This window comes from Choloepus didactylus, chromosome 8 (genome assembly GCF_015220235.1).
Source record: "Choloepus didactylus isolate mChoDid1 chromosome 8, mChoDid1.pri, whole genome shotgun sequence".
NCBI classification, from domain to species: domain Eukaryota; kingdom Metazoa; phylum Chordata; class Mammalia; order Pilosa; family Megalonychidae; genus Choloepus; species Choloepus didactylus.
In genome coordinates, this window is record NC_051314.1 from 119,509,360 (window position 1) to 119,533,840 (window position 24,481).

General features: G+C 42.4%; 1 protein-coding gene across 5 annotated transcripts in view; it reads left to right on the forward strand.

The window, feature by feature from the left end:
* GRIN2B (glutamate ionotropic receptor NMDA type subunit 2B) overlaps positions 1 to 24,481 on the forward strand; it is a 511,855-nt gene that overhangs the window by 403,836 nt on the left and 83,538 nt on the right. For all 5 annotated transcript variants that reach the window (XR_005218349.1, XM_037846031.1, XM_037846030.1 and 2 more), the window contains 5 exons: positions 7,494 to 7,696; positions 8,068 to 8,239; positions 8,452 to 8,605; positions 11,660 to 11,785; positions 14,816 to 15,045. Coding sequence is in view for 4 of the 5 variants with exons in the window: in XM_037846031.1 (XP_037701959.1) it covers positions 7,494 to 7,696; positions 8,068 to 8,239; positions 8,452 to 8,605; positions 11,660 to 11,785; positions 14,816 to 15,045 (885 nt within the window). In the remaining variant the exon portion in view is untranslated. The remainder of the gene's footprint in view (positions 1 to 7,493; positions 7,697 to 8,067; positions 8,240 to 8,451; positions 8,606 to 11,659; positions 11,786 to 14,815; positions 15,046 to 24,481) is intronic.

Below are 24,481 nucleotides of genomic sequence, written 5' to 3' on the forward strand. Positions count from 1 at the left end.
ACAAGAATCACTCAAACCACACAGTGGCAGCAGTGGGCATTCACAGCTCTTGGGAGCCCCAGGCTCTGCTGGAGAGGCAGCGGGTCAGCCAGGGAGAGCAGCTGAGGCCTGAGATGGCAGTCGATGCCTCGATGCCACTGAGAGAGCCACCACGTGCCAGGAAAGAATGGCCACGTGGGCCTCCCTGCAGCAGGTGTGTGCCCAGAGCCGCCAGTCCTCAGCTCACTAAGGGCTGAAGCAGTCGTAGGTAAAAGGCAATCACGGATCAGATTTGAATTATGGAAATAATTTTTAAATGCTGACTAATTTCAAAATCTAGACAGCACCGAGTATGCAAACGATTAGGAGCAGGAACATCAAGCCCTGCCAGTGCCTTGTTAGAGACTCAGTTCAGCAGCTTGTGCCATAATGCTTTCAGCAGTTCATACAGAACTGAGTCTGTCCAGGGTAACCTGATGATCAGGAAGGCTGCAGAGAGACAAAATGAAGAGAAGAGAGTAGGTGGGGCAGCCTTTAATCTCCTCTCCTAAATCCTTTTTGAGGAAGAACACTGGAGTGAAATCTAGTGGAGGCTCTGTGGAGGCCATGAAGCATGTTTGTCCTCAGTGACACCAGTCAGTACTTTACTGAGTGCCCACTTAACAAGACGATGCAAGGGACACAAAGAGGTAAAATAATATAGTCCCGGCCTGTCCTCAGTGTGCTTACAGATCCATTTGAAGACAGGAATTTGCAAATCAAATTGTGGCTAGCAGTTAAATATATAATAGCCAAAAGGAAAGCTTGACCCACAAAATTATGACAGAAGATACAGTGACAGAGGTGCACCTTTTTTCTTTTTGAGTTAGGAAACCAGAAACTCTATATAAAAAGACATATTTTACCTCAAAAGAATACAATTTTATGCATGGAATAAATATCCAGTACAGTCAGAAGACAAATCTCAGAGTGGGAACAATATTTCAAACACATCTGACAGATAAAGAATTGCTATCATACTATACCAGGCTCTTCCATAGGAATAGATAAGAAAGCAAACACCTTAATAGAAAATGAGTGAAGGATGTGATTAGACGGGAAGGGGAAACTCAAAATGGCTAACAGATGCGGAAAGGGACTTTAGTTCATTGCAAATCAGAAAGATGAAAATTAGGGAAATAAAATAGCCTTTTTCATTCCTCAGATTGGCAAACATTTAATAGAGATAAAAACCGATGGCTGGTGAGAAGGTGAACAAGGAGAGCTCTCACATTTTGCTGTTTGGAATTTCAGTTGCTGCAAAGTTTTGGTAAAGTAGTCTGGCAACACTGAGAACATTTAAAAATATAAATATCCTTTGATTCTGCTTTTTCATTACTGGGAATTGATGCTTTAGAAATACCATGTTATGTATTGTGTATTTTTGTTTGATTTATTTTTGAAATATTCTATTATTTATCAATAGTGGGATGACTGAATACATTGAGGTTCATTCATATTGTGGACTACTATGCAGCTATTAAAATGAGTTAGATCTACTATCTATTGAGTTGGAAGAAAGCCAATGAAGTACATTAAGTGGGAACAGCAAGTTGCAGAGGAATATATATATTATGATCCAAATTTGGAAAAGCACACGCTCATACAATCACACCCACACAGATCCCCTTCTTAAGGTCTATGCGTATGTACTTTGTGTGGCTGTGGAGAAAGGCATGGATGGTCATACACCAGAATGATCACTTGGTTACACGGGGGTGGAAGAAGGAGTGGATATGGAACAATAAAGACGGAGCAAAATGAATAAGTACCATACCCGCATCTGTTGAAAAGCCTTAGAGCGGATATTTGCATCTTTGAGGGTAGAGAAATGTTCTGCCAAGGAGTCCCGGGCCTGCCTGGGGTCAGCACCAACAACTGCCCGATCCCACACACCTCTTTGGCACTGAAGGGGATGCAGAATTCTGGCTGCCTTGCAGACACTCCTCCTGCTCCCCCCACCGATTGCTCAGGGAAACAATATGTAGCTTTAAGTTTTGCATTTTAAAAGTCAGACGAAGGCTTAAAATAAGCAGCAAGTGTTAGATCCAGATGTCATCTCAAGCAAGAGACAAAAAGGCTTTGATTTTTGAAAAATAACCTTTGACGCCTAAAGAGGCTCTAATAAGTGCTTTTGTCCCAGGATCCTGAAAAATGACTGTGCAGCTGAGAGAGGCGGCCTGAGGAGACCGATGTCCTTTGCTTATCTGCGCAAGGACTGCAGCGGCTTTCAGAGAGCAGTGCCCTGCCCGGGTCCCCGTCCCTTCCCTGGGATGACACAGTCACCCCGCTGCACAGGGCAGCAGTCTATGGTGAAGGGACAAACTCTGGGCTCTCGAGGGGAGCACGGTCCCTGTGCTCTTGTTAATGCGTGGCCTTGTCAGGGTGCTAATTGGTGCCAATTTCCCTGGTGGTGACAGAGGAAATCTGTTAGCAGAAGGGAGACTCTGAAGTCTAACCTCACCGGAGATAGGCTCCCTAGAACTTTCACAAAGACTAATGTGCTGTAGGTTTATGAGGTAGACTTCCTTCTGAGGAGAAATTATCGGCTGTCCAGGTGTCCATCTTGTACCAAGAGAACCAAACCTGAAACCCTAAAATTGATTCTAGGTCTTTCTGAGAAAACGAAGCAAAGAATTTTTTATTTTCTGCTGAGAAGGATGATTTCAGTCCTCAAAAGATCTTTGTAAATGTTAGTATGGCAGATGAATGAGTTTTTTTAATAGACAGATGTTGTTGTTAAATGTGTTTGTGGTAATGATGTTTGTTTAGTGCTCATCTTGAAGGAATTCAGAGTGCTTTACAGACATTTTCTTCATTATTCCGTAAGCTTTTTTCTGATCATAATTTATATTTGTTTTGACTATAAATTCTTCATTCAGTTTTTTCTCACCGGATTTTCTCTGAAATATCTCCTGTTAGCCTCATTTCTTACTCTTTTCTGCATTTTCAATAACATAGCCTCACAACATTTCAGACACCCTAGGAAAGACTCTGGGATTTTTCCTCTCAGAATTTCAGGCTCCTCTTTCTCTATTTACTATTTGTTATCACACATTCAGACTTCCCGTGTATAATATTTTCATCATATTTCTTCTCCCCTTGAAATAGGAATTACTCAAAACACAAAACACAGCTTGTTTTTCCACTTAAATATGTCCTATTTTATTTAATTTTAGTTGTTTATTTATTTTTAACCTACCTTGCTCCATAAAGAATTTGAGACAACTCTGTCTAAATACTTTATTTAACATGAGCCATTTATTGGCAATGTGAAATTTGTTACTTAGAGATTTTTTTAAACTTTGTCCTTTCAGTCTTTAAGGAATTTGTTAATCCTCCTCCTCACTGCAATCATCCTTGAATAAATAATAAAAAACGAATCATGGCTTTAGGCCAAGCTGATGCTTTGTATAAACAAATTGGATGCTGCCGTCCATTCAGGAAAAAAGCACAAAGAATCCCTTTTCATTGGCTCTACTCTGTAGGATGTATAGTCAAGAGCCCTGTGCTAAAGAAGTCAAGGGATCATGAAATTATATGGAAGATACTTTAGAAATCCACTCCCGTATTTTACAGAAGTAGAAAGAGGCCCAGAGAGTTTTTAAAATTTGTGTATGGTCACAGAAAAACTTAGGGACACATTTAGAATTTAGTTTAGGAGACAAAAACAAGCCACCGGATAAGTTAAAATGTCAATAAAGAAAGTAGGAAATAGCATGATATAATGGAGGATTTGGGTATTCTGGGCAGTAGTGAGCTAATAAATATTAATTACTGGGGCAGGAGGTGAAGTAAGTCCTGATTTGTTGTGTTGGCCAATTTCATGGTGTCCATGGCCAATTTCAAGCTACCAACCTGAGACCACACAGCACTCATCTGGGAAGAGATGTACAGAACAATCCAGTCTGCTCTCCAGAGTTCCCCTGCTCTCCACAATTCCCCTGGCTATTGTGAGCAGCTTCTTAAGGGGGAGGAGAGCTGATCCAGACTCTTTCTTCTCATGCTCTGTACCTTTCAATTCTGAAAGGCAATCCATGGTCCTTCCAACCAGCATTGGTTTGACTCTTTTCTTTTGCTCTTCTATGGCCTCAGTGGATAAAGAATTCTTTACTTAATGAGCCATCGCTTACTTCTCAAGGCCCACCTCAAAAATAAGCATCTCCGTGAGGTTTTCCCCAACCCTTTCAGAAATAATCGCTTCTCCTCTAAATCCTGAAATACATTATTTATACCCTTCATTAGGGTAATTATCAAAGCCTAACTTGATGTTATTGCCAACAGCTAAGTGTCTTTTCCCTACCAGACTGTTTTGGAGACCTTGTCTTTCTTACTTCTCTTTTGTCAGAGAAGCAGTGCAGTGTATTTTCTGTGGTTAGACTGTCCGACTTCAAATCCTGACACTGCATTCACTCACCGAGAGACCATGTACAGAGTACCTGAGTACATGAGAGACCATGAGTACAGCAAGTCATCAGACCTCTCTGTACTCATCTGTAAAATGAGACATTAAATAATAATCTCCATCTCACAGGCTTGCTATGAAGATTATGATAACATACTAGATATGTTCGGTGCGTAGCACAAACTAAGCACTCAATAAATGTTATCTGGTATCGTTGTCTCTAGACAGTGGCTCAATGTCTGGCACAACAGTGGCATACAATTGGTAGTGATTGAATTGAATTTAAGCAGAGCAAAGATATGATCCAGCTAGCTTGGAAGGACCTGCATGAACAAATGATTGTTGTAGAAATGAGCAACCATGTTTAATGAAAATCAGTAGCCCATGGAATGATAGGATCAGAGTCTAGTTTTCTAACTGTAGCCTGATGAGCGCAGCAGAGTGGCATCATCCATGCCCTCCTTTCACCCCCGGGAGCAGACACTTTAAATGTAGCCATTTGTTATTACAATAGCATTTTTAGACTGCTGCTAATTAAAATAGTTCCTTTTCCATACAATGCAGTTGCTTTTTACAAAATCAAAATGCTATACTTTAAGTAAATACACTGTTAAATTTCATTCCATTTGGTTCAATCCATCATTCCAATTAATTCATATCTCTTCCAGACTAGATTCTGCAATGCAGTATATTGTCTTCCTAGTCTAACTTTGTGTTATCTGCAGTTCTGAGAGCATGACTTCTATTTTGTTTTGTAAAACACTGTACATGCCACTTTTAAGAACAGTCCCCTGGCATATCAATATAAACCTCTTTCCACATTGGTATTGATTCATTAAGCAGTCATTTTCTTTTATTTTTTGCATACAGATTTTAACCACCTTCAAATTTATCAAAGCATATAATAATCCATATTACATTCCTTCTTGTTCATAAAATGCCACGAGAAAATTTGTCAAAATGCTATGTCTGCAACATTTCTGTCTCACAGATATAATAAGTATATCGGAAAAAAAATGCAGCTAGTTTGCTGCAACCTGTTCCTGTTTAACCCATGTAAGATCCCAGTACTAACAACTTCCTTTTTCCGAGTTGAACAGAGGATTCATGCTTTGGAAGTTAATATCAAGGTAGGCTAGGCTCAATGCACAGGCTTCACCATCTGGGTGAGCAGTTTAGGCACAATCCTGAAGGCAGTGGGAGGTTGTTGAAATTTTTGGATAAGGAATTATATGACAGAGTGGTGTTTTAAGAAGAGCAGTGATCTGGTAGTAGTGTCCACAGTGGACCCTCGGGAAGGATCCTTATTTGAGGTTTGAAGTTTGCTGCAATAATCCCAGAATGGGCTCCTGGATTACCTTGGATTAGGCTAGTGGCAATGGAGATAGAAGAGAAGAAATTTAGATTTAAAAGGAAAAACTGAAAAGTGTTGTTAAGGGTAGATGATAGGATGGAAAAAAAAATTAAATTAGTTACTTTAGAACTTCCAACCTTTCCCGCATCATTGACCACACAGAAAATATCAGTTTGGCTTCTGGGGTAAACATGGCTGCTTGGGGGTGGTGACCAACATGATGGCCTCTTAGGGCTGGGTTCTGCCACCTCCCCCCAACCCCTGGCAGAAGGCATTAATACATTCCACATAGCTGTAAAGCTATTTGGAAAATTCTGCTTTAGAATTGTCTTAGCAATATGAGGAAAAACGGGCTTACACCAAAATTGGGGTCAATAGTGCTGAGAGGACTATACATACAAGGGAAAATAAACGTTTGGTTCAGTGTGTGTGATGTGGTTTACACGCTTGGAAGAAAACCAACCAGCATCAGGATTAGTGCCAAGGAAGGACTGTGCAGGTGCCAAACAGTATAGCCCAGGACACCAAGCCACTGCCCATGTTATAATGATGCAGTGAAACAAGACCAGCCTGGGCCCAGTTTGGGCATGGAAGTAGGCAGCACCAGGGGAGAAGCTGGAGGGAGGGAAAGACCACACCTAGGGAGGCACTAGGTAGAAGCGAGTAGACAGAAGCAGAAACCACTACAAGAAAGTGTTTCCATTTTGTATAAATATGTTAACCTAAGCCTATATGCTTGAAAACTTAGAAAGCACTGCTGATTTGTTGGTTTTTTTAAATGTGATTTTACAGTTAATAAATTAAGTAGTTTAGTGTTCCCAACGCCTTATCTCTTCTACTAATTCACATTACTGCATGGAGGAAATTGTGGATTGGAAGCATGCAGAGGCTTAAAATCCATAATTCCTTGACATAACTGAAGATGCTCAATTATAGAAAATTAAAAGGTGTTCCCTCTTTCTTCAGTAAACTCAATGCAGAACCCACACATTTCTCCTGATGATGGCAACGGGGCCACCAAGTGCACTACTCCAGGGCCACTGTTTCGGTGTCATCCGTGTGAATGATGTTCCTTGAAGTTGGCCAGTGCACATCCCCCTAGTGACAGCTCGCAGAGAGCTCCTCTCCACTCAGCTCCCCACGGGACTTCCATTACAAGCCAAAGCATATTCTTCTGGTTCATTTGCTCCAGTCGTTCTATTGACCTTTCCAAAGCTATCTGCTGCTTTATCAAGTTCCTTGTTACTGTTAAGTACAGAAAGCTAACAGACACACATAAGGCAGGGGAAGTCTGGCATCCACACAGCACTTGTTACAGGCTTCAGTTTTAGACTTACACACAGTGCTGTAGACACTTGTCTACATCTCTGACTCCTTCACTCAGTGCGAGCTGAACAGAGGGCAGAATGATGCTTCTTTGAGCTGCAATGCTTAGCATGGTGCTTGGTGCACAGTAGGTCCTCATTTAATATTTGGCAAGTGGGGTGAGTGAATGAATGTATCACCTTCCTTAGATTTCAGCACAGTCATCCATTATAACCTTCGTTAGGAAGGTTATAGCATCTGGTCTATAAAGCTTTCTTCTCTCTATTGTGTGCAATGCCTGCATCTATTTACCTTTGTTTAACAGCTTCCTGGGAAGATTCAGGTGATCCTGGGAGAGGCCTCTGTGTTGGTGGTGGTTTCTGAGACTCGTGTTCATTCATCCCTGTACAGGTGGGAAAGTGGAAGGACAAGTCCCTGCAGATGAAGTACTATGTGTGGCCCCGAATGTGTCCGGAGGCAGAAGAGCAGGAAGATGACCATCTGAGCATTGTGACCCTGGAGGAGGCTCCGTTTGTCATTGTGGAGAGTGTGGACCCTCTGAGTGGAACCTGCATGAGGAACACAGTCCCCTGCCAAAAACGCATCATCTCCGAGTACGGCACTTTGGGGGCTCTGGGGGTGGGACAGACACTGGTAACTTTCTGTACCAGGATCTGGGTACTAGTTAAATAAGTGGTTCCATTTGAGAAAATTTGTCAAACTGAGCTCTTAGGCCCTGCACACTTTCCTGATGTGTATTGTATGTCACGGAAGTGTTAAAAATTGTGAGAAAGCATGGTTCAGTGTGACAAGATCATGAGAGTATTTCAGTCTTGTAGTCTTATTTATTTCCCCACTCAAGCCTGGTATTACTCTGAGCTGTGGTGGAGGACCTGCTTTGGGGTTGGAGTTTTAATGGTATAAGGTAGTATTTTACATTTTATATAAAGCCTTGTTTTTGTTTTTTGTTTCTTTAATTGGGTAGGAATAAAACAGAGGAGGAGCCAGGTTACATCAAAAAATGCTGCAAGGGGTTCTGTATCGATATCCTTAAGAAAATTTCTAAATCTGTGAAATTCACCTATGACCTTTACCTGGTTACCAATGGCAAACATGGGAAGAAAATCAATGGGACCTGGAATGGCATGATTGGAGAGGTGAGTGTCAGCAATTAAGGGCTGTTTCCATGTTTCATTTATTTTGTTCCATTTAAACATAAAAATGTATACTTTAGAAATTATGGAAAAGACAGAACAGGAAATGGAATTTACTATTGGTACTATAGAGAGATAGCTACTGCTGGCCAATGAGTGTTTTCCTCATGGTGGCCCCTCACCTTTCTAAATGTTCTTTGTTCCTTTGTCCCCAGGTGGTCATGAAGCGGGCCTACATGGCAGTGGGCTCGCTCACCATCAACGAGGAGAGGTCTGAGGTGGTTGACTTCTCTGTACCCTTCATAGAGACTGGCATCAGTGTCATGGTGTCACGAAGCAATGGGACTGTCTCACCTTCTGCCTTCTTAGGTAAATGATGCATTTGCTGGCATGAGGGAAATGGACAGGTGGACAGAAAGAAGGGACAATCGAAGGAGCACCTTTCCAGGCTTTTCCAGCCAGGCGGTGGTTTGCTAGGAGCTTAATTCAGCCAGTCGAAATGGATTACTCTCAAACATGAAAACTGAAGAACACCCAGAAAAATAGGTAGACAGGATACCCCACGAAAAAACAGTGCTGGACGAGTAACCAGGGGTCCTAAGTTAGTCCCATTCCTGCCACTTACTTGACCTCAAGTCAGTGTGCTCAATTTTCTCATCCATGGGAAAAGGCGCTCCAGCCAGCTTATCTCTAAAACTGCACCCTGCTTTATTAATCTCTAATTCTGGATACCATTGAACTACCTACTTATTTTTTATTATCTGCATGAATGGAGCTTGGTTTAACAAAAAGATTTTCTGTTTTCAGATGAATTTTCCTAGGCTTTGCCAGATAAAGCTGATCTGATGCTCCCTCATGGCCCCATCCCTCCCCCTACCATTCTGTATTTCCCCACTCTCCAGCATCATTTAAATGCCAAAAGTCTTAGATGGTGACAGAAAGCCAAGATTTCAATTAGATGAGATTTTTTTTTTTGTGAGCTCATACACAATCATTTTTGCAGGGACTGTGAGAGCAAGGGATTGGAAAATAAAATAAATAAAATATCATCTTGAATTCAGAACATTGAGTTAGGAGGCAGGAAACCTGGTTTGGTCATAGAGAAGGTGTAAGCCTTTGGGTGAGTCACAGTTTCTGTAATGGACATCAGCATTTTTTAGATGAGGATATTGGCATTGATAGTAATTAATTAATTCCTGGAGGAATTAATTCATTTAATCCACTACAAAGTTATAGGTTTCATAGGTTCATAGGAATTATAGGTTTCATAGAATTTTTCTATAAATTTCTCTAGTTTCCTAGTTAAGCCTCTTACTCCCAGTGAAGCAAATTCTGGCTCTGCCAATTTTGTGTGAAATGTTATTGGTTAGCATACACACTGTCGGCTTTGATCCTCATAGTAGCTGTACAAATTTTATTTGCTTTCTTTCTTTATAAGAATAATTGGAGGATAAAGACATACAAAGAAAACTACATTCTAATTCTATAATTCTGATCCTGTCAGTACAGCACTGACATTAACTTCTATGGTATATCAGTACAGCCCTAGAATGGCATAGAAATGCCAGGCAGGTTGTGTTGTGTGTGTCTTAGGGAAAGAGGAATTAGTTACAGGGATAAGGGAAGCCTGTATTTATTGAACACCTACTATGTGCTAGGCTTAATTATACACCAGCTGTGGCTGCTTTCAGAGTCTGTGTTCTGGTACATTTGGGCCATTTCAGGGCTGAACCCCTAACCCAGGAACCAGTGTTGTTGGCAGAGACTAAGAAGCTACACGATACAATGTGAAAAGCTCAGACTTTGCCTTGGAGGATCTTAGTTCATAATCCAACCCTGCTACTTTCTGAGCGTGAACTGGAAAGGACCTTACCCTCTGAGGCTTAATTTGCTTCTCAGTAAAATAGATATGATAATCCTGTAAAAGAGTCCTTATACAGATTGTATCAAATATATGGTGCAAGTTTTTACCTTGTAAACACCAATACAAATATTTGCTGAATTTTGTATACAGAAAGTTGCCCTGGGCTCAATGGGGGTAAAGAAAGCATAGAGGCAATGCTTTTGCTCAGCTATTCCCCAATCACAGGCCAAAGCGAAATCAGGGTAGGCCTGCACTCAGAGTCACAGGAAGGAGGCTTTCTCTGCACCACCTCAGAAAGGCTTTGAATTGTACATCCTTCCTTTGCGTCTCTGGCTGCTACTGAAAAGTTTTGCATCTCACAGTCTGTGTGTTAAGTTCTGGGGTTTTATCAAAACCCTTTTTAAATTACTGAAGTGTCTGGACTTTTATAATTTTAAAGTAGATTTCAAAGTAAGAAAATGTTTTCAAATTTTTCAGCCAATCTTTCCCCGTTTCAACTTCATCTTTATTAATGATTTGGAAGGTGAAGAAAATGGCATGTTAATTTACTTTGTTATGAGTTTACAATGTGACGTGACAGCTAAAAAGGCCAGAACTATTTTGAGGCACAATTGAGGGAGCATTGAATCATAGGCCAGAATAGAGACTGTCCCTTTTTGTAAGTCTTCAAAGATAGAGCTCCTAGAATATAGGGTTCAGTTTAAAGCCAGAAAGATTTAGAGCAACTGGAAGGAAGTCAGCAAAAATGATTGAAGAAATTAAAGAAATCATGCTTAGAACATTCTTTCTATCTTGCCTGGTCTTGTCCCATCAACCCTGTCGTCTGGTAAGAGAGAAGAGATGATAGTTGTTTCGTTAATTACAGCTGATGCATGTTCCCTTGTCATCTGTTAAATTTCCCCACTTGCAGACCCTGATGTTCAGTGCAGATGGATTTTTAACAGTGACTTGTATTTTCATACCCTAATGATGTCTGATAAAATATACCACATCAAAGTGGGTTGAAAGAGGAAATCTAGGCTGGGAAGTTTAAGAGAAGTAGGGCAAGGGAGTAAAGGAGTTATTCCTGGTTCAATATTGTTACTGAATGAATTCAAGCATGTTGGAAACCACTTGAACTGTGTAGAGAATGAATTTGGCTCAAAGGTTCAGAAGCACTGGAGAAGGCTTTTGCAGGGCTCCACTCTGTGTGATATAGCCACACAGATGAGCCAGAGCAGAAAATATAAACCAAGAGTCAATCACATGATTACTTGCTCCATATTTAGTGCTGTTTCTTCCGATTGCACCTTTTAATGAGAGACCCAGATTTCATTACAATAATGGACTTCTTGGTTATGAGACTGTCCTCCTCATGGGTTTAAGAAAAAAAAACAAAAAAGCTTGGTATGCCCATCGGGGCTGGGGATGCTCGGCCACAGCATCTTACTGAAGGCATGCAACACACAGGTGCTTTATTTCCCCAAAACAAGTGTTTGCATGAACAAATGAATATATGAATTAATCAGAATTTGTTTGCTCCCCATTTTAACCCTGAGTTTTTTTCTCCCTTTCTTCAGAGCCATTTAGTGCTGACGTTTGGGTCATGATGTTTGTGATGCTGCTCATCGTCTCAGCCGTGGCTGTCTTTGTCTTTGAGTATTTCAGTCCTGTGGGTTATAACAGGTGCCTCGCTGATGGCAGAGGTAAGGCCGTCTGAAACCATTGCATTTCTGTTTTTTTCTAGTTTTTAATTCCTAATCTGTGCAGCCCTTACTTGGTGTCTGCCTCCTCCCTAACTTTCATTTTCATTTCTGAAAATCCTCAGCCTTCTATGTCATTAGCTTGGTAATGCTTTAGAAATGCCCCAGTTAAGATGTTAGTTTGAATCTATATATCCCATCCCTGGTTCAATCCTTTCCCCAAGCATAGTTCCACTCATGTATAAATGATAGGAAAGGCTGGCAGTGGATCTGTGTAGCATAAACATGCCAAAGGGAACTATTTTATAACCTTAAGCTTTGGACACTTTGAACAGAGGTGACTAACATACATATATTAAGAGTAAGGAAAAACAGGGTACTCGGGTAATGCAGTTTGGTTAGAATCTTGCAGAGTTCTCCAAAGCCAGAAGATCAGTATTGAGGCATGAGATCACCAAGGCCTGTGTCCCTGGCTCAAACCCTATGCCAGGGAGTATAGGAATTGGCTGTTTGAAATAAAATGGACAGGGTAGACCAATTCTCACCCATAGCTACTGTTGCAGCTTGAAATTTCCGGGCCAGGTAGGTCCAGAGATGTGAGGGCTCCCTGTGTGGTTGAGGCATTGTAAGACTTGACATACATTAGATTTCTGAAGGGGGCATGGAATCCTTGTACAAAGCTCCTCTAAAACTTCTGAAAATGCTAGGAATGGGAAATAGTCCACCTTTTCTGAATCTTCTCCCATATGGCATGTGAGCTTTGTCCTGGAATTTTGCCTCTTAACCCTGGCTCAACCTAAGAATTATCTGTGGGGTGCTTCAAAGACAAAGATGCTTGGATCTCATTTTCTGATGTTCTGAATCCCCAAGTTCAGTAAGAGGCTTGGACACTATGTGTTTCAAAAGAGTTGTTCTCTGCCCTGGTTGCATATTAGGGTAACTAGCCCCAATCCACACCAATAAGAATCTTTTGGATTCAGTTCCAGGCATCAATGTTTTATAAAAGCTCTCCCAAATGCTTCTGTTAAGCAGTCTGAGTTGTGACCCATCACTGCACTGAAGTATTTCCAGATGAAGACCTGCCTTCTTACTTGGTTTGTGCATTCTGGGGCAGAACTCTTGAAGTCTTCGGAATCTGGTATAATCTGGGTCTATTGGCCTGTTCTGAGGGGTCATCCAGAAACCTTGACCTACATCCCAATTTAAGAGGCACCAGTGACCAATAAAACATCTAGGAAGCACACTGAGGTATACATAGACTGACAGTTGCAAGAACTAATATTAGTGTGCCCCCCAAACCTTGACGAAAACCAGGGAGGTGAAAATCCAGATTCATAAGACTTAGAGCAAAGACTTATGATTAGTCACTTTATCAAACAATACTTGTCTTCACAAAGGGAACTGACATGGGACCACTTTAAATATTAATTTTCCTTGTGGCATTTAATAATTCACAAACTTTGATTTGTAAACAACATTTGAGTTATGTGTCTATTCCATGAAATGAGGTCCACAGGCACAGATATGTGTGCAGAGTTAGATATTTGGTTCAACAGGTGTTGTCACCAGTGATTTAGTTTGCTGAGCAGTGTCATCGGGATCACAGATTGCATTGTAAGACCTATAGTAATATACCGTAAACTGTGCAGGCAGATTTTTGTTTTTGCAGTGGTGGTGGTGGTGGGGTGGTCAGCTAAATGAAAACCCAGGCACCAGGCAAGATTTCACCATCACCAAGCTGTGAGGTCACAATAAATTTATGGGCAGAAGCCCTGAAACTGTCTGTATCAAGATATGTGGGGCTAGGCCTGGGGTCTATGACTACCTCTCTGGGCTTCCTGATGCTTCTTTGACACAGAAGCTACAACGGTAGGGGACCAGTTGGGAGGCATTGGCATCAGAGGGGAGCCAGGTACCACAGTTGTCTTTGAAATGTTTAGTGATAAGTTACATGCTTGAAGAAACTAAAGAAAAATCAAGAAAAATGTGCAATTAAAGAACAGAGGCTTCTCAAGTGTCCCAACAGCAGGAACCATTTTTCTTCCTCTAAATGGTCTCACTTCCTACCGAATACTGGAGGAAAATTTAGGTGAGGATCAGATCCCTTTATTTGTAAGGGTCAAGGGCTGAGATGTGGTCCTTAAGGGGCCAGAGATTCCCGAGGTGATCAAGAGTGACTAAAAGTGTGGGTCATGGTTGTATTCTTTGGAGCCTCTCTCACCTTCTCTGTCAACCAAGGCATTGTACTCTGTCTCTCCATCCTAAACCCCAAGAAGCTGTGGGAGCTTTGTGTCCTCTATGAAACCCCAAAGCAAGGGGTATTGCAGAGAAGGGGAAGTTCAGGGCAAACAAAAGGCCTGGACTTAGCTCCCTAGGTCCATAGTCAGTTGCTGGACATGGATTTATATATAAATACATATATACCCACTCATTGTGGCTATCTTTGTTGTAATCATTTCTGTGTTTACAAATGCATTATCTTTGAGAGCTACAAAAAAAGAAAGAAAAAGTGCATTTGAAGACATCCAACGTCAGAATTGGAGAATGTCTATAACAGCAATTGAAAAAACTACACAATTCTTGCTGACCTGTTTGAAGTTGAATGCTTTCTTTAGATACAAATATAAATTTCAGAAACAATGGTAATAAGGACACAGTGTGATAATAATAGGACAGTCTACTTTCCTAATACAGTTTTGACGTGATCTCGAGGGTCCTCTGTGGGGAATGTGCGAGGGGGGTGATGGCAGGAAGATCATTCCTCCATTGCCTTGACTGCATCATGCCTGTTGGTTGGAGCAAGAACCTGCACATCCATGGCCTCTGGCTTTCTGCTAAGGGACCCTCTTCTGCCTTCTACAATGTCCCAGTAGAAGAGAGGTACCTGCTCTCAAACTAAATTGCAGTTGATAAAAGCACTGGGTCTTAGTTGGAAGGTTTCCTGCTTTGGACAGGACTTGCCAGTTCTGTGTACTTGTAGGTTTAAATGAGTGACCTGTTTTAACTTCTGTCCTTGTCTTTTGGTCATGCCAGAGCCAGGTGGCCCATCTTTCACCATCGGCAAAGCCATTTGGTTACTCTGGGGTCTGGTGTTTAACAACTCCGTGCCCGTGCAGAACCCGAAGGGGACCACCTCCAAAATCATGGTGTCCGTGTGGGCCTTCTTTGCTGTCATCTTCCTGGCCAGCTACACTGCCAACTTAGCTGCATTCATGATCCAAGAGGAGTACGTGGATCAGGTTTCTGGCCTGAGTGACAAAAAGGTAAGAGACCCATTTGGAACCTCTCACCTTTCCCTCGATCCTGTTCTGTGCCACACTTGGAGTTCTTGCATACCTGTTAATTTTCTAAACCTTTAGAATTGACTGTTCTTTCTTATATTTCTTTAAATTGGGAGCACAAATCAGTGTCCCTACTGAAATAATATTACTTCACGCTTACCTACTGTTCAGTGAAAGGTTGCCACAAGTATGCCCTGGGTTGCAAATAAGGGGCTTGGTGTAGGAGCAGCTCTCTGAGTTTGTGGCACCTCTTGTTGGATATGGCTGGGTGGCCCATCAGCACAGGGCGGCCCGTTTTGGCATGTTATTAGAAGGCTGCCCCTGCGTACCCACCCTGAGGGGACTGACAGATTATGGCCTTCATTTTCCTCCCAGTGGTGTTGGGCTGTGGGCTCTCCCTTTGTTCGCCTGCACACTCATGTGTTCCTGGGGCTGGGCAGGAGGGTTGCTCACATTGTTTCCTGAAGAGCAGTAACTGCTATGTAACTTGATGATTGCCCTGGGTGGTGTTGATGAATGGGTTGCCCCCATACCAATTGCCACCTTCCTGGCTTGCCTGTGTGGTTGAGAAAGGAAGGAAAGTGTCTGCTGGTTTCCATCTTTCCAGGGTGAGGGTGGTGCAATACCTGTTCTGAATACATCTGAAGCATCACAGTTTCCATGGGAGATTTGTCTCCTGAGACCATGACAATCAGGATGTTCTAAGACTAGTAATAAGAGCTACCTCCATGGAGTGTCCAGTAAAGCTCATGGATTCCCCCTAAATAATTTTGGAGACTTTTACAAATTTTGGAAACTTTTACAAATTAACAAATTTCCTAAAGATTTAGAAAATGTGATTTTCCACCCCCACCTGCCAGGAGGAAGACATTAGATAGATAGATAGATAGATAGATGTGTCTTTAGACTAAATAGATCAGATAGTTGATGGTTCATCATATGAGTGAGATTTCCTCAGTATAAAACTGTGTGTAGTTTAGAAAATGTTTTGAGAAGCAAAGGAGATATTTTCTTTTGGGGCTCAGGTTCTCACTTTTCCATCTCACCAAAAACATTCAAAAGCATGTAGAGAAGATAATCAAGCTTCTTTAACATATATAATTCTGTTTCCCCCTTCATTTTATCTCTTTCTCTGATTTGTCTTCCTTTTGTTTTATTTTTCTTCCTTATTTTTTTGAAAATATTCCGTCTTCTCCCTCAAGTATGTAGCAGAGTATGGCAGGACCATGTCCTCATGCATTGATAGGGCAGAGGTTGGATGGCCCACAGCCCTTCCTGGGGTCTGGGCTGTCAGGTGGGGGTCTTCCATATTTATCACATTGTTGCCTATAAGTGCCTCTGAAAACTGCTTGGAACACAGTATATTTCTCATATCCTCATGGGCCTTCAGGAATGGAGGGAAACTGTTTTTCCTTTTGTGGTTTTGAAAGAACATGAAGTCCTAGGCTGCATAAAAAAAGAAAGGCTGTGTCCCTGTCTGTGCTCCACACTGTGTTCTCTATATTGTGAAAAGTCGGATCCCATCAGTTCTTTGCTTCAAGACTTTCAGTGGCTCCATTGCTTATGGAATAGAGGCAATTTATTTTCAGTGTGGCATTCAAGGCCCTTTGCAAATGAGCCCCAAAGTTCCCCATCTCTCCAGTCTCATACCCCAATACATGGGTTCCCGCATTCCACATTCCACATGCTTATCTCCTTATCCATTCCTGATCATGCCTCTATCCACACATCTACCTGGAATATTCTTCTCCCCACTTCTAGAGTTACTAAAGTCCTACTCACACTTCAGGGACCAGATTGGAAATCATTTGTTGAGCTTTCCTTGGCTCATCCGGGCAGTCAGTCATTTCTCTCCTCTGTCATAGCAATTATGTATGTCTTTATGATAACATTTGTCTTCCTCATTGTATTATAATACTCTGTGGACCTGTACCTGCCTGGCTGTGAGCTCCACAAGGTCAGGTACCATGACTTGTTTATCATAGAAGGGAAGGGAGGGGAGGATAGAGGAGGGAGAAAAAGTGGGAAGGTAAGGGAAAGGAAAAGATAAAAGGAAGGAAGGAAAGAAGAAAGCTTAAAGGAAGGAAGGGAGGGAAGAAGGAAGGGAAGGAAAAAGCCTGTGGAGAAAGAGAATATATTAACTTAAGAGCCTCTTGTGCCAAGCACTGGACTAATCATTGTGGTCAAAGAAAGCAGCAAGAGAGCAAGAGTTCTTTAAGAGATGTTTGATTTGAAAATGATTATCTGATACGTTTCAGAACTTTGCAAATGACAAAATAATAAAGTATAAGCATCCTACCAGAAAGTATCAACATAATTTACATAATTACAGAAAACATTTAAATATCTAATGACATATAACTGCATATCAGTGTCAGGAATAGTAATATAAATCAGAAGTTGTGTCTGAACTTGTACTTAAAATGTCAAAATTCGTATTAGTTTTACTCAAAACACCTAAATGAAACAGTGTCTCAGGACTGAAATGACAGTTCATGAGAGAAGTGCGTTCTCTAAATTTAGAAAAAGAAAAGAAAAAAAGAACTTCAAAAATAAGTTTGAGAATGGAAGTGAGGTGGTTTTGAGGATGCTTTTTCAACATCATTAAATTTCCATCAAGGAAAGTAACATTTAAAATGGAGAAGAGTTCCTAAACTTGTTTTGATTATCAGGGATGACATATCTTTCATATAACTCATACCAAATCATAGGAGGATGTTTGTAGCCATTAGATTTAGAGGTTTTTTTTTTTAAAAAAAAAAAAAAATTATGTTAAATTTTAAGGCAGAAAATTGTACCCAGATCTCATTTATGTTAAGGTACAAAATCAGAATGTTCAGAGTTAAATTTCCATGAAAACGTATTTTTGTACTTCTTTTTAATGAGTGACTTCCATTTCATGGTAGCATATTACATTAGTGAATTCAGAATTATTCCACGACATGCCATAACTAAATACTGGTACAAGTTCTAACGTTTAGCAGCCCAACTGTATATTCAGTCACCTCCTCAGTTATAGGAGGATGTGAGGAAGCTTGTGACATCTTTCTTCTCCTAACAATGAGCCCATATTTCCCACCTGTCCAGAAAGAATTCTCATTTTGCTGTCTGCTAGCCACAGCGTGAAGGGGAAAGTGCTTGGCCAGGCGAAGGAGGGTATATGTTTGCCAGATACATTATGTATGTTACATATGTGCTATATGAATAAGCTTTATACAGCCATGAGTAGTCCCATTTTACAGATCAGGACACTGAGACTCTGAGAAGTTAAATAGCTTCCCCAAAGTCACACATTATTGAGTAACAAGAGCCCAGGTTTGAGTCCCTGTATATTTGGGTTTAAAATCACTCTGCTAGGATGCCTCCCTTATAGCTTATCCCACGCAAAGTTGCGACATAGCTAAGGTTTGGCATTGATGCCCTATGCCCCCACCTGATCACTTATTTCCCTACTCTTTCCTTTGATGACTTTATGCAGAGATCCACTTTACCCAGTCCTTCTCAGGGCACAACTACAATGATTACTATTAGTACTAACAATCATAATAATAATTAAAATTATTGTTAATAAAACACCAAACAATAATAATATCACAGCTATTTTTCTAGCTCTTATTCTGAGCCAGGTACATTACATAGATTATCTTATGTAACGGTGCTATTAAACTCTATTTACAGATGAGGAAACCAAAGCTTGGAGAGGTTAAGTAATTTGCCGTTATGATGTTCCTGACTGCCCAGGGCCCCTGAAACAGTATGTCTCCCAGCTCAGACCCTGATGCTTTCTCCAGCTAATTCCCCTTCTTCCTATTCTTTCATCTACCTTGTCAAAACTTAACAGTTCAGACCCTTTTCCTCTACTAGAAGTAATATAGCTATCTGATTAACTGAGCCATAATAATTAGATAATATTCTAACAATTGTACTTCAATAAGTCTCTCAGAGGCTCTAATGTAAACAAAAAATAATGGTGATTTCCAGAACTTGGACAGGCTGATAAACCCTAAAATGGATTCTAGCCTGGGCATCAGGTGACCCTGACCTTTAAGCTACAATCGAGGATGTGGGAGAGTGAGAGGCACCAAGACAGAGAAGGGAGTTTTACTTATGGAGTCAGTGGGGTTTAAAGGTAGGGTTAAGGAAGGCTGCCAGGAGCCAGGGTCTGCTGCCCTCTGGCTCTCAGCTCCCCCTAGGTACCTGGCTGCCAGGGCCCCTGCCTCACGCATTCCCACCACCTGTGTGACATATACCTGCATTTTAACTGGTGTAAAGAGTAACCAGAGGAAAGAAATTTATTAGCTTTTAAACGTCATAATGGTGCTCTTCAATTTGGTGAAGGCAGCATCTTCTCCTGCAACATGGGGGTTCAATGAGGACAACCTTACACACCTATATGAGGACCCCCTGGCTTTTCCAGGTCTTGAATATTCTGGGTTGCTAAGAAGTCCCATAGGGCCTGGAAGTTTCCTCATGTCCTTTTGGGAATTAGGCAGGATATGAGTTTTAAATCAGCATGCAAACAAATAAGTAAATATGTGTTCTGGAAGAAAACCAGCCTGCATCTTCACAACACAAGTACACAGAAGTGTCTGGATGGTGTGTGAGCATGTGTGAGGAAATGGGGCCATGCTTTCCATGCTCAAATGTATTTCCCTTGCCCTCTTAACTTTAGGCTGAAAGCCAGAGGCAGGCAGCTGACCTCTACCCTGATCTGTCACACCCTAGTCCTGGCCCCAACTGTCTTGGTCAGACCATGGAATACTAGGCCTAAAAATAGCTTAACAGGGAAAAGCACAGGCTTCACTAACTAGGGCCTGGCTGGACTTCTAAGTAGCTGAGCAAAAAGTAAGGGTATGATTCATTGCACAGGAGTCCTCTGGGGCTGTCAAGTGACAAGTCCTCTTATAACAGCTAATTCAACAGCAAGTCTGGGGAAGTGACGAGAAGAACACCTTGGGAGTGTATAAGGAACAGGATATGCATGGGCAGAGGGAGAGACACTTGCCCCTTTGTTTCTTAACAGCTACATAAGCAGAGCCAATCTGGTCCCTTGCATGGACTATTGCCCCAAGTGTTGAGCCTCCCTCATTCCTGCCGTGGTGACCTCTGTCTAGATGGATCTAGAACAAAGCCCTGGGGCTTGACCACCATGTCTGCTACCACCATGTCTCCTTGTACCACCATGTCTGCTACAAATGAGTCTACTGATGTCCTCCAGCAGGGCCTGTTGAACCCTAACTCCTGAGTCCATCCTGACTGAGGCAAGGGGTCCCTAACCTCAGCTCCACAGCCAGTGGGACCCGGCAGCAGTCACCCTGCCAGTCCCAGGATGCAGATGACCCATGCTAACTACTGGGCTCCCAGTGGGGCCCCGGAGGCTCCTTTATTTCCTTCTTTCTGTGTACCCTTTCACAGCACCGGGCTGCTCTTTGCCCCACTCCCCCTGAATGGCAACCGCTCCTGATTATTCCAGCACTTCCCACACAGGAGTCCTCACTCCTGAGCTCCACTGTCCTGTTGGGGCCATTGGTAGAGCTGAACCGCAGCCCCCAAAAGATATGTCCCAGAGCCTGTGAATGTGGCCGTATATGGAAAAAAGGGTCTTTACAGATGTGTATAAGGATCTAGAGATGAGACCATCCTGAAGTATCTGGGTGGGCTCTAATTCCAATGACGAGTGTCCTTATAAGAGACAAGCAGAGGAAGATTTGACACAGAAGAGACGAAAGAGACAACACACGGAGGGAAAGGCCATGTGAAGAAGGAGGTAGAGACTGGAGTAATGCAGCCACAAGGAGCCCCTGGAACTATTAGAAGTTGGAAGAAGCAAAGAACAGATTATCCTCTAGACCTGATAACATCTTAAGCTCAGATTCCCAACCTCCAGAACTGTGTGAGAATAAATTGCCATTGTTTTTAGTTACCGTCTTTGTGGTAATTAGGTACAGAAGCCACAGGAAACCAACACAGGGCCATGAGGCCTCCGCTTATAACCTATACTCTGAGCTTGTTGCACTCTGTAGACTTGAGTGCTTCTTGTATTTGTCTCCATCGCCTTTGCCGGCTACCCTGCCCCATCCTTCCAGAGTGAGCATTTCTTACAGCAGGATCAGAGTCCTTCATTTTCTCACTTACCTCCTTTGCCTAGAACTGATCTACTTCACACTGAAAATTTGCAGACAGACAGGTTTTCCATGCAGACGGAGTCTTCTGTGTGTCAGTTCGTCTTGGGGAGACAATGGAAAGCCTAGGCATCGTCGCTCTGTCTTTGATCCTGATTGACATGAGTTTCTCACAGCATGTGGTGTATTATTTGTGTGCACACTTCCCACACAACTTTCTACTAGACCTCTTAGTAATAATGTCATTATCATAGGAGAGTGAGGTCATGTTTTGGGGATATGTACCATTTTCACAGTTCTTCCCGTGGAGTAAAATATTATTAATGCAACCCTCCCATATGCTGGATTGTGCTGCACTGTTCAAATCTCAGAACTGAAAGGGACTTTAGTTGACCATCAGGCACAGGTGCTTCTTTTCACATCTAGGGCAAACAGGTGTCCTTTCTGTTCTTGTGGGTGAATGTATTTTCCTTGTTAAATCTCTTGTTACACAGGACCACAGACTCACATGTATGTATATATGTATATACACTCACACATATATGATGCATCCAAAATTGCATAAAGAAAACTAGGTAATTAGTAACTTGGCACCTACAAAGCTACATAAGGAACACAAGTTTTCCCAAGTGTATAGAACATGAATTTCACAAAGTTGATCTCAGGAAAGTTGTCTTCATTAACTGGAAAAAGAAGGAGGCTTTGTTTCATTCTGCTAATATTAGTTGAACCATCTTTGTGCCAGAAAAGAAAAAAGGAAGGAGGGAGGGAGAGAGGAAGGAAAGAAGGAAGGAAGAAGAAGGAAGGGGAAAGAAGGAAGCAGAAAAAGAAAAGAAAGAAATAGCATCAGAACACCCTTAGCTAGTGTTGCTCTGCAGTCCTGTGCAAGATATTAAAAGGACTAGAGGCTTCCTGGAGCCGTAAATTTGTAAAAAAAAAAAGCATCCAGGAAAACTAGCATGAGTATGAATTCAGTTTCCCCACCAGAATTGAATTGGACTGGGCCCAAGATGAAAGCTGGCAATAGGCAGCAAACTATTTAACAAAAATCAAAACACATAGCATGGATGCGGTATTTAATCTTCAGGTAGTGAGAGAACCTTGTGAGTCCTTCTTTGAACTGGTCGGATCATTGAATGTGTCTGGCTGGCTTCCAGACTGTGTGCGTGTGTGCGTCTGTGGTGGTGGGGGTGGTGGGGGTCTTTCCTGTAAGGCCACCGCTCCCAGCTGTGGAGAGCAAATGGCTCTAGAGACACACTGAACTCGTAATCCACTTACAGCTGAGGCCCTGGTTCTGAGAGAAGAGAGCTGTTCTATTTAGATGACTTTTGAGGGCAGTTTCTTCATTCTGAAGTTTATTTTCATTAAAGGAAAATAAGAGAGTTGCCCAACAGCCTTTTCTCTCTGATGTAAAACAAAAATTATAAATAAGTGTTTTTGTATAAGAGGGCTAAGCTTTTATAGGCTCACTAAATCTTGGCTTGCGGGTTGAGGATTTATTAAGAATTAGTGTTTCACTTCTGGGCAACTAAGTTTGAGTCCTTTGAGACAAATTAATGCAGCCATGAAAATTTATATGTAACCAAAGGCATCAGGCCTAGAATGAATCAGGCTTTAGAGATGTCAGAATTATATTCACAGGGAAAATTGGGGCCCAGGCTGGCGCTGGGCTTTTGTGGATGGTTAGACTTTCTTGCTCTTCTGATGCCCCCAACTGTAATGAAAACAAGAATGGATGAGGTCCTCGGTGAACTAGGGGCAGCTTGTTAGAATTCTGGAATCTTGCTGCCAAGCTAGGCCTGTGGTAGGGCCAGTATGGGCAGGGAGTGCCTGAGGCTGGAGAAGCTCCAGTCCTTTAGTTTACAATTTAATGTCGAGTTTTCCTTTCTAGCATGGGTCACAGAGAGCCTTTTAAAGACAGCTTATGCTCTGTAAACACTGTGGTGTCAGATGTTTCCTCCAGTATGTTAATCCAATCCTATTTGGGAGCTTTGATTCAGAGGGTCAGAGCATTGGCTCCAGGCCAGTATGTTCTGACAACCTCCAGAGCAGAAAGAGAGAAAGCAAGCAGGCAAGCAAGCTCCCTCAAGGTGGGAGCAGCTTGAATTTTCAGGCCATTATTCTAGAGGGACGAGTCAGGAGGAAGGAGATCAGGGTTTCGGGTCCTCATATTAATCATATGGTGAGTCTATAAGAGCAGTGCTTTCTAGTGGGCAACAGCAGGGGAGCGGCTGCTGGGTATGGGGTAGAGGAAAGCAGAGTGTTCGTATCAAAGTCACTTGGGGACCCTTTCAAACTACACTCTCAAACCAACTCACGAGAAAGAAAGTTATAGGTAGTGAAAGCTCTTGCCTGTGCAAGACCTACCTAGAAAGTAGCCAGAAAACTGACGGTATCAAAGGAATTGCGAGAGAAAGGACTTCGGTGGAAGCTACTGGAGGGGCTGTGGCCTTCTCCCCTGTACTCCCACTCCCCTAAAACCTTCTGGAGGGGCTTTGAGAGGACCTTTCAGAGAGCTTGGTATTCACTCCCTGCAGTTAGAGTAGGAAAGGGACTGGCATTTGCCCCATACCCGAGAAGTCCAAGGATGGCAGGTCTTGAGTAGAGCCAGCTGCCTGGTGGGGCAGTGCAAAGAGAGCTGGCTGCCCTGGGAATGGGCCACACTTCCCCCATGGCAGGGCAGATCTGTCTTTCCTAAGGACCAGATTGGGACATATGGGAGGGAAGGAGTCAGCCTGGGGTGGGGGTGGGGTGCTTGCAAAGGGACCCTGCCCAAAGCGCTTCCTGCCAGGGACGAGACACCTCGACAGAGAGAATAAGGAGGGCACCATCCAATGGAAAGGCTGAGGGGAGTGACACAAGTGACAAACTGCACTGAGGGGGTTGCGGACCAGTGTTCTCACTGAGAGAATCTCTGGGGAGCCCTTGAACGTGCCTGTCAAGAAGAGCCAGCTTTGAGCATCACCATGCCTAGGAGCACCAGTGCCAGATCACAGCAGTGCCAGTTAGGTGAGTCCTTTCCTGCCTTTGGAGACGTCTCCTTTGCCTGCCACTGCCAACTCTCAACCCAGTCCAGAGAGGGAGGAGATTGTGATAGGTAAGAGAGGGCTTCACTTTGATTTTTATAACTTACTAGATGATAGCCACTGGGATTCCTGGAGCCAAAGCTCCCTCTATTTTTCTCTGCCCTTTATTTATATAAATACTGAGCATTTATTGAACTATTCATTGAACATAAACCATGTGCCGGGCCCACAGTTAAGCTCTTCACATGTATTGTTACTTTTAATCCTCAT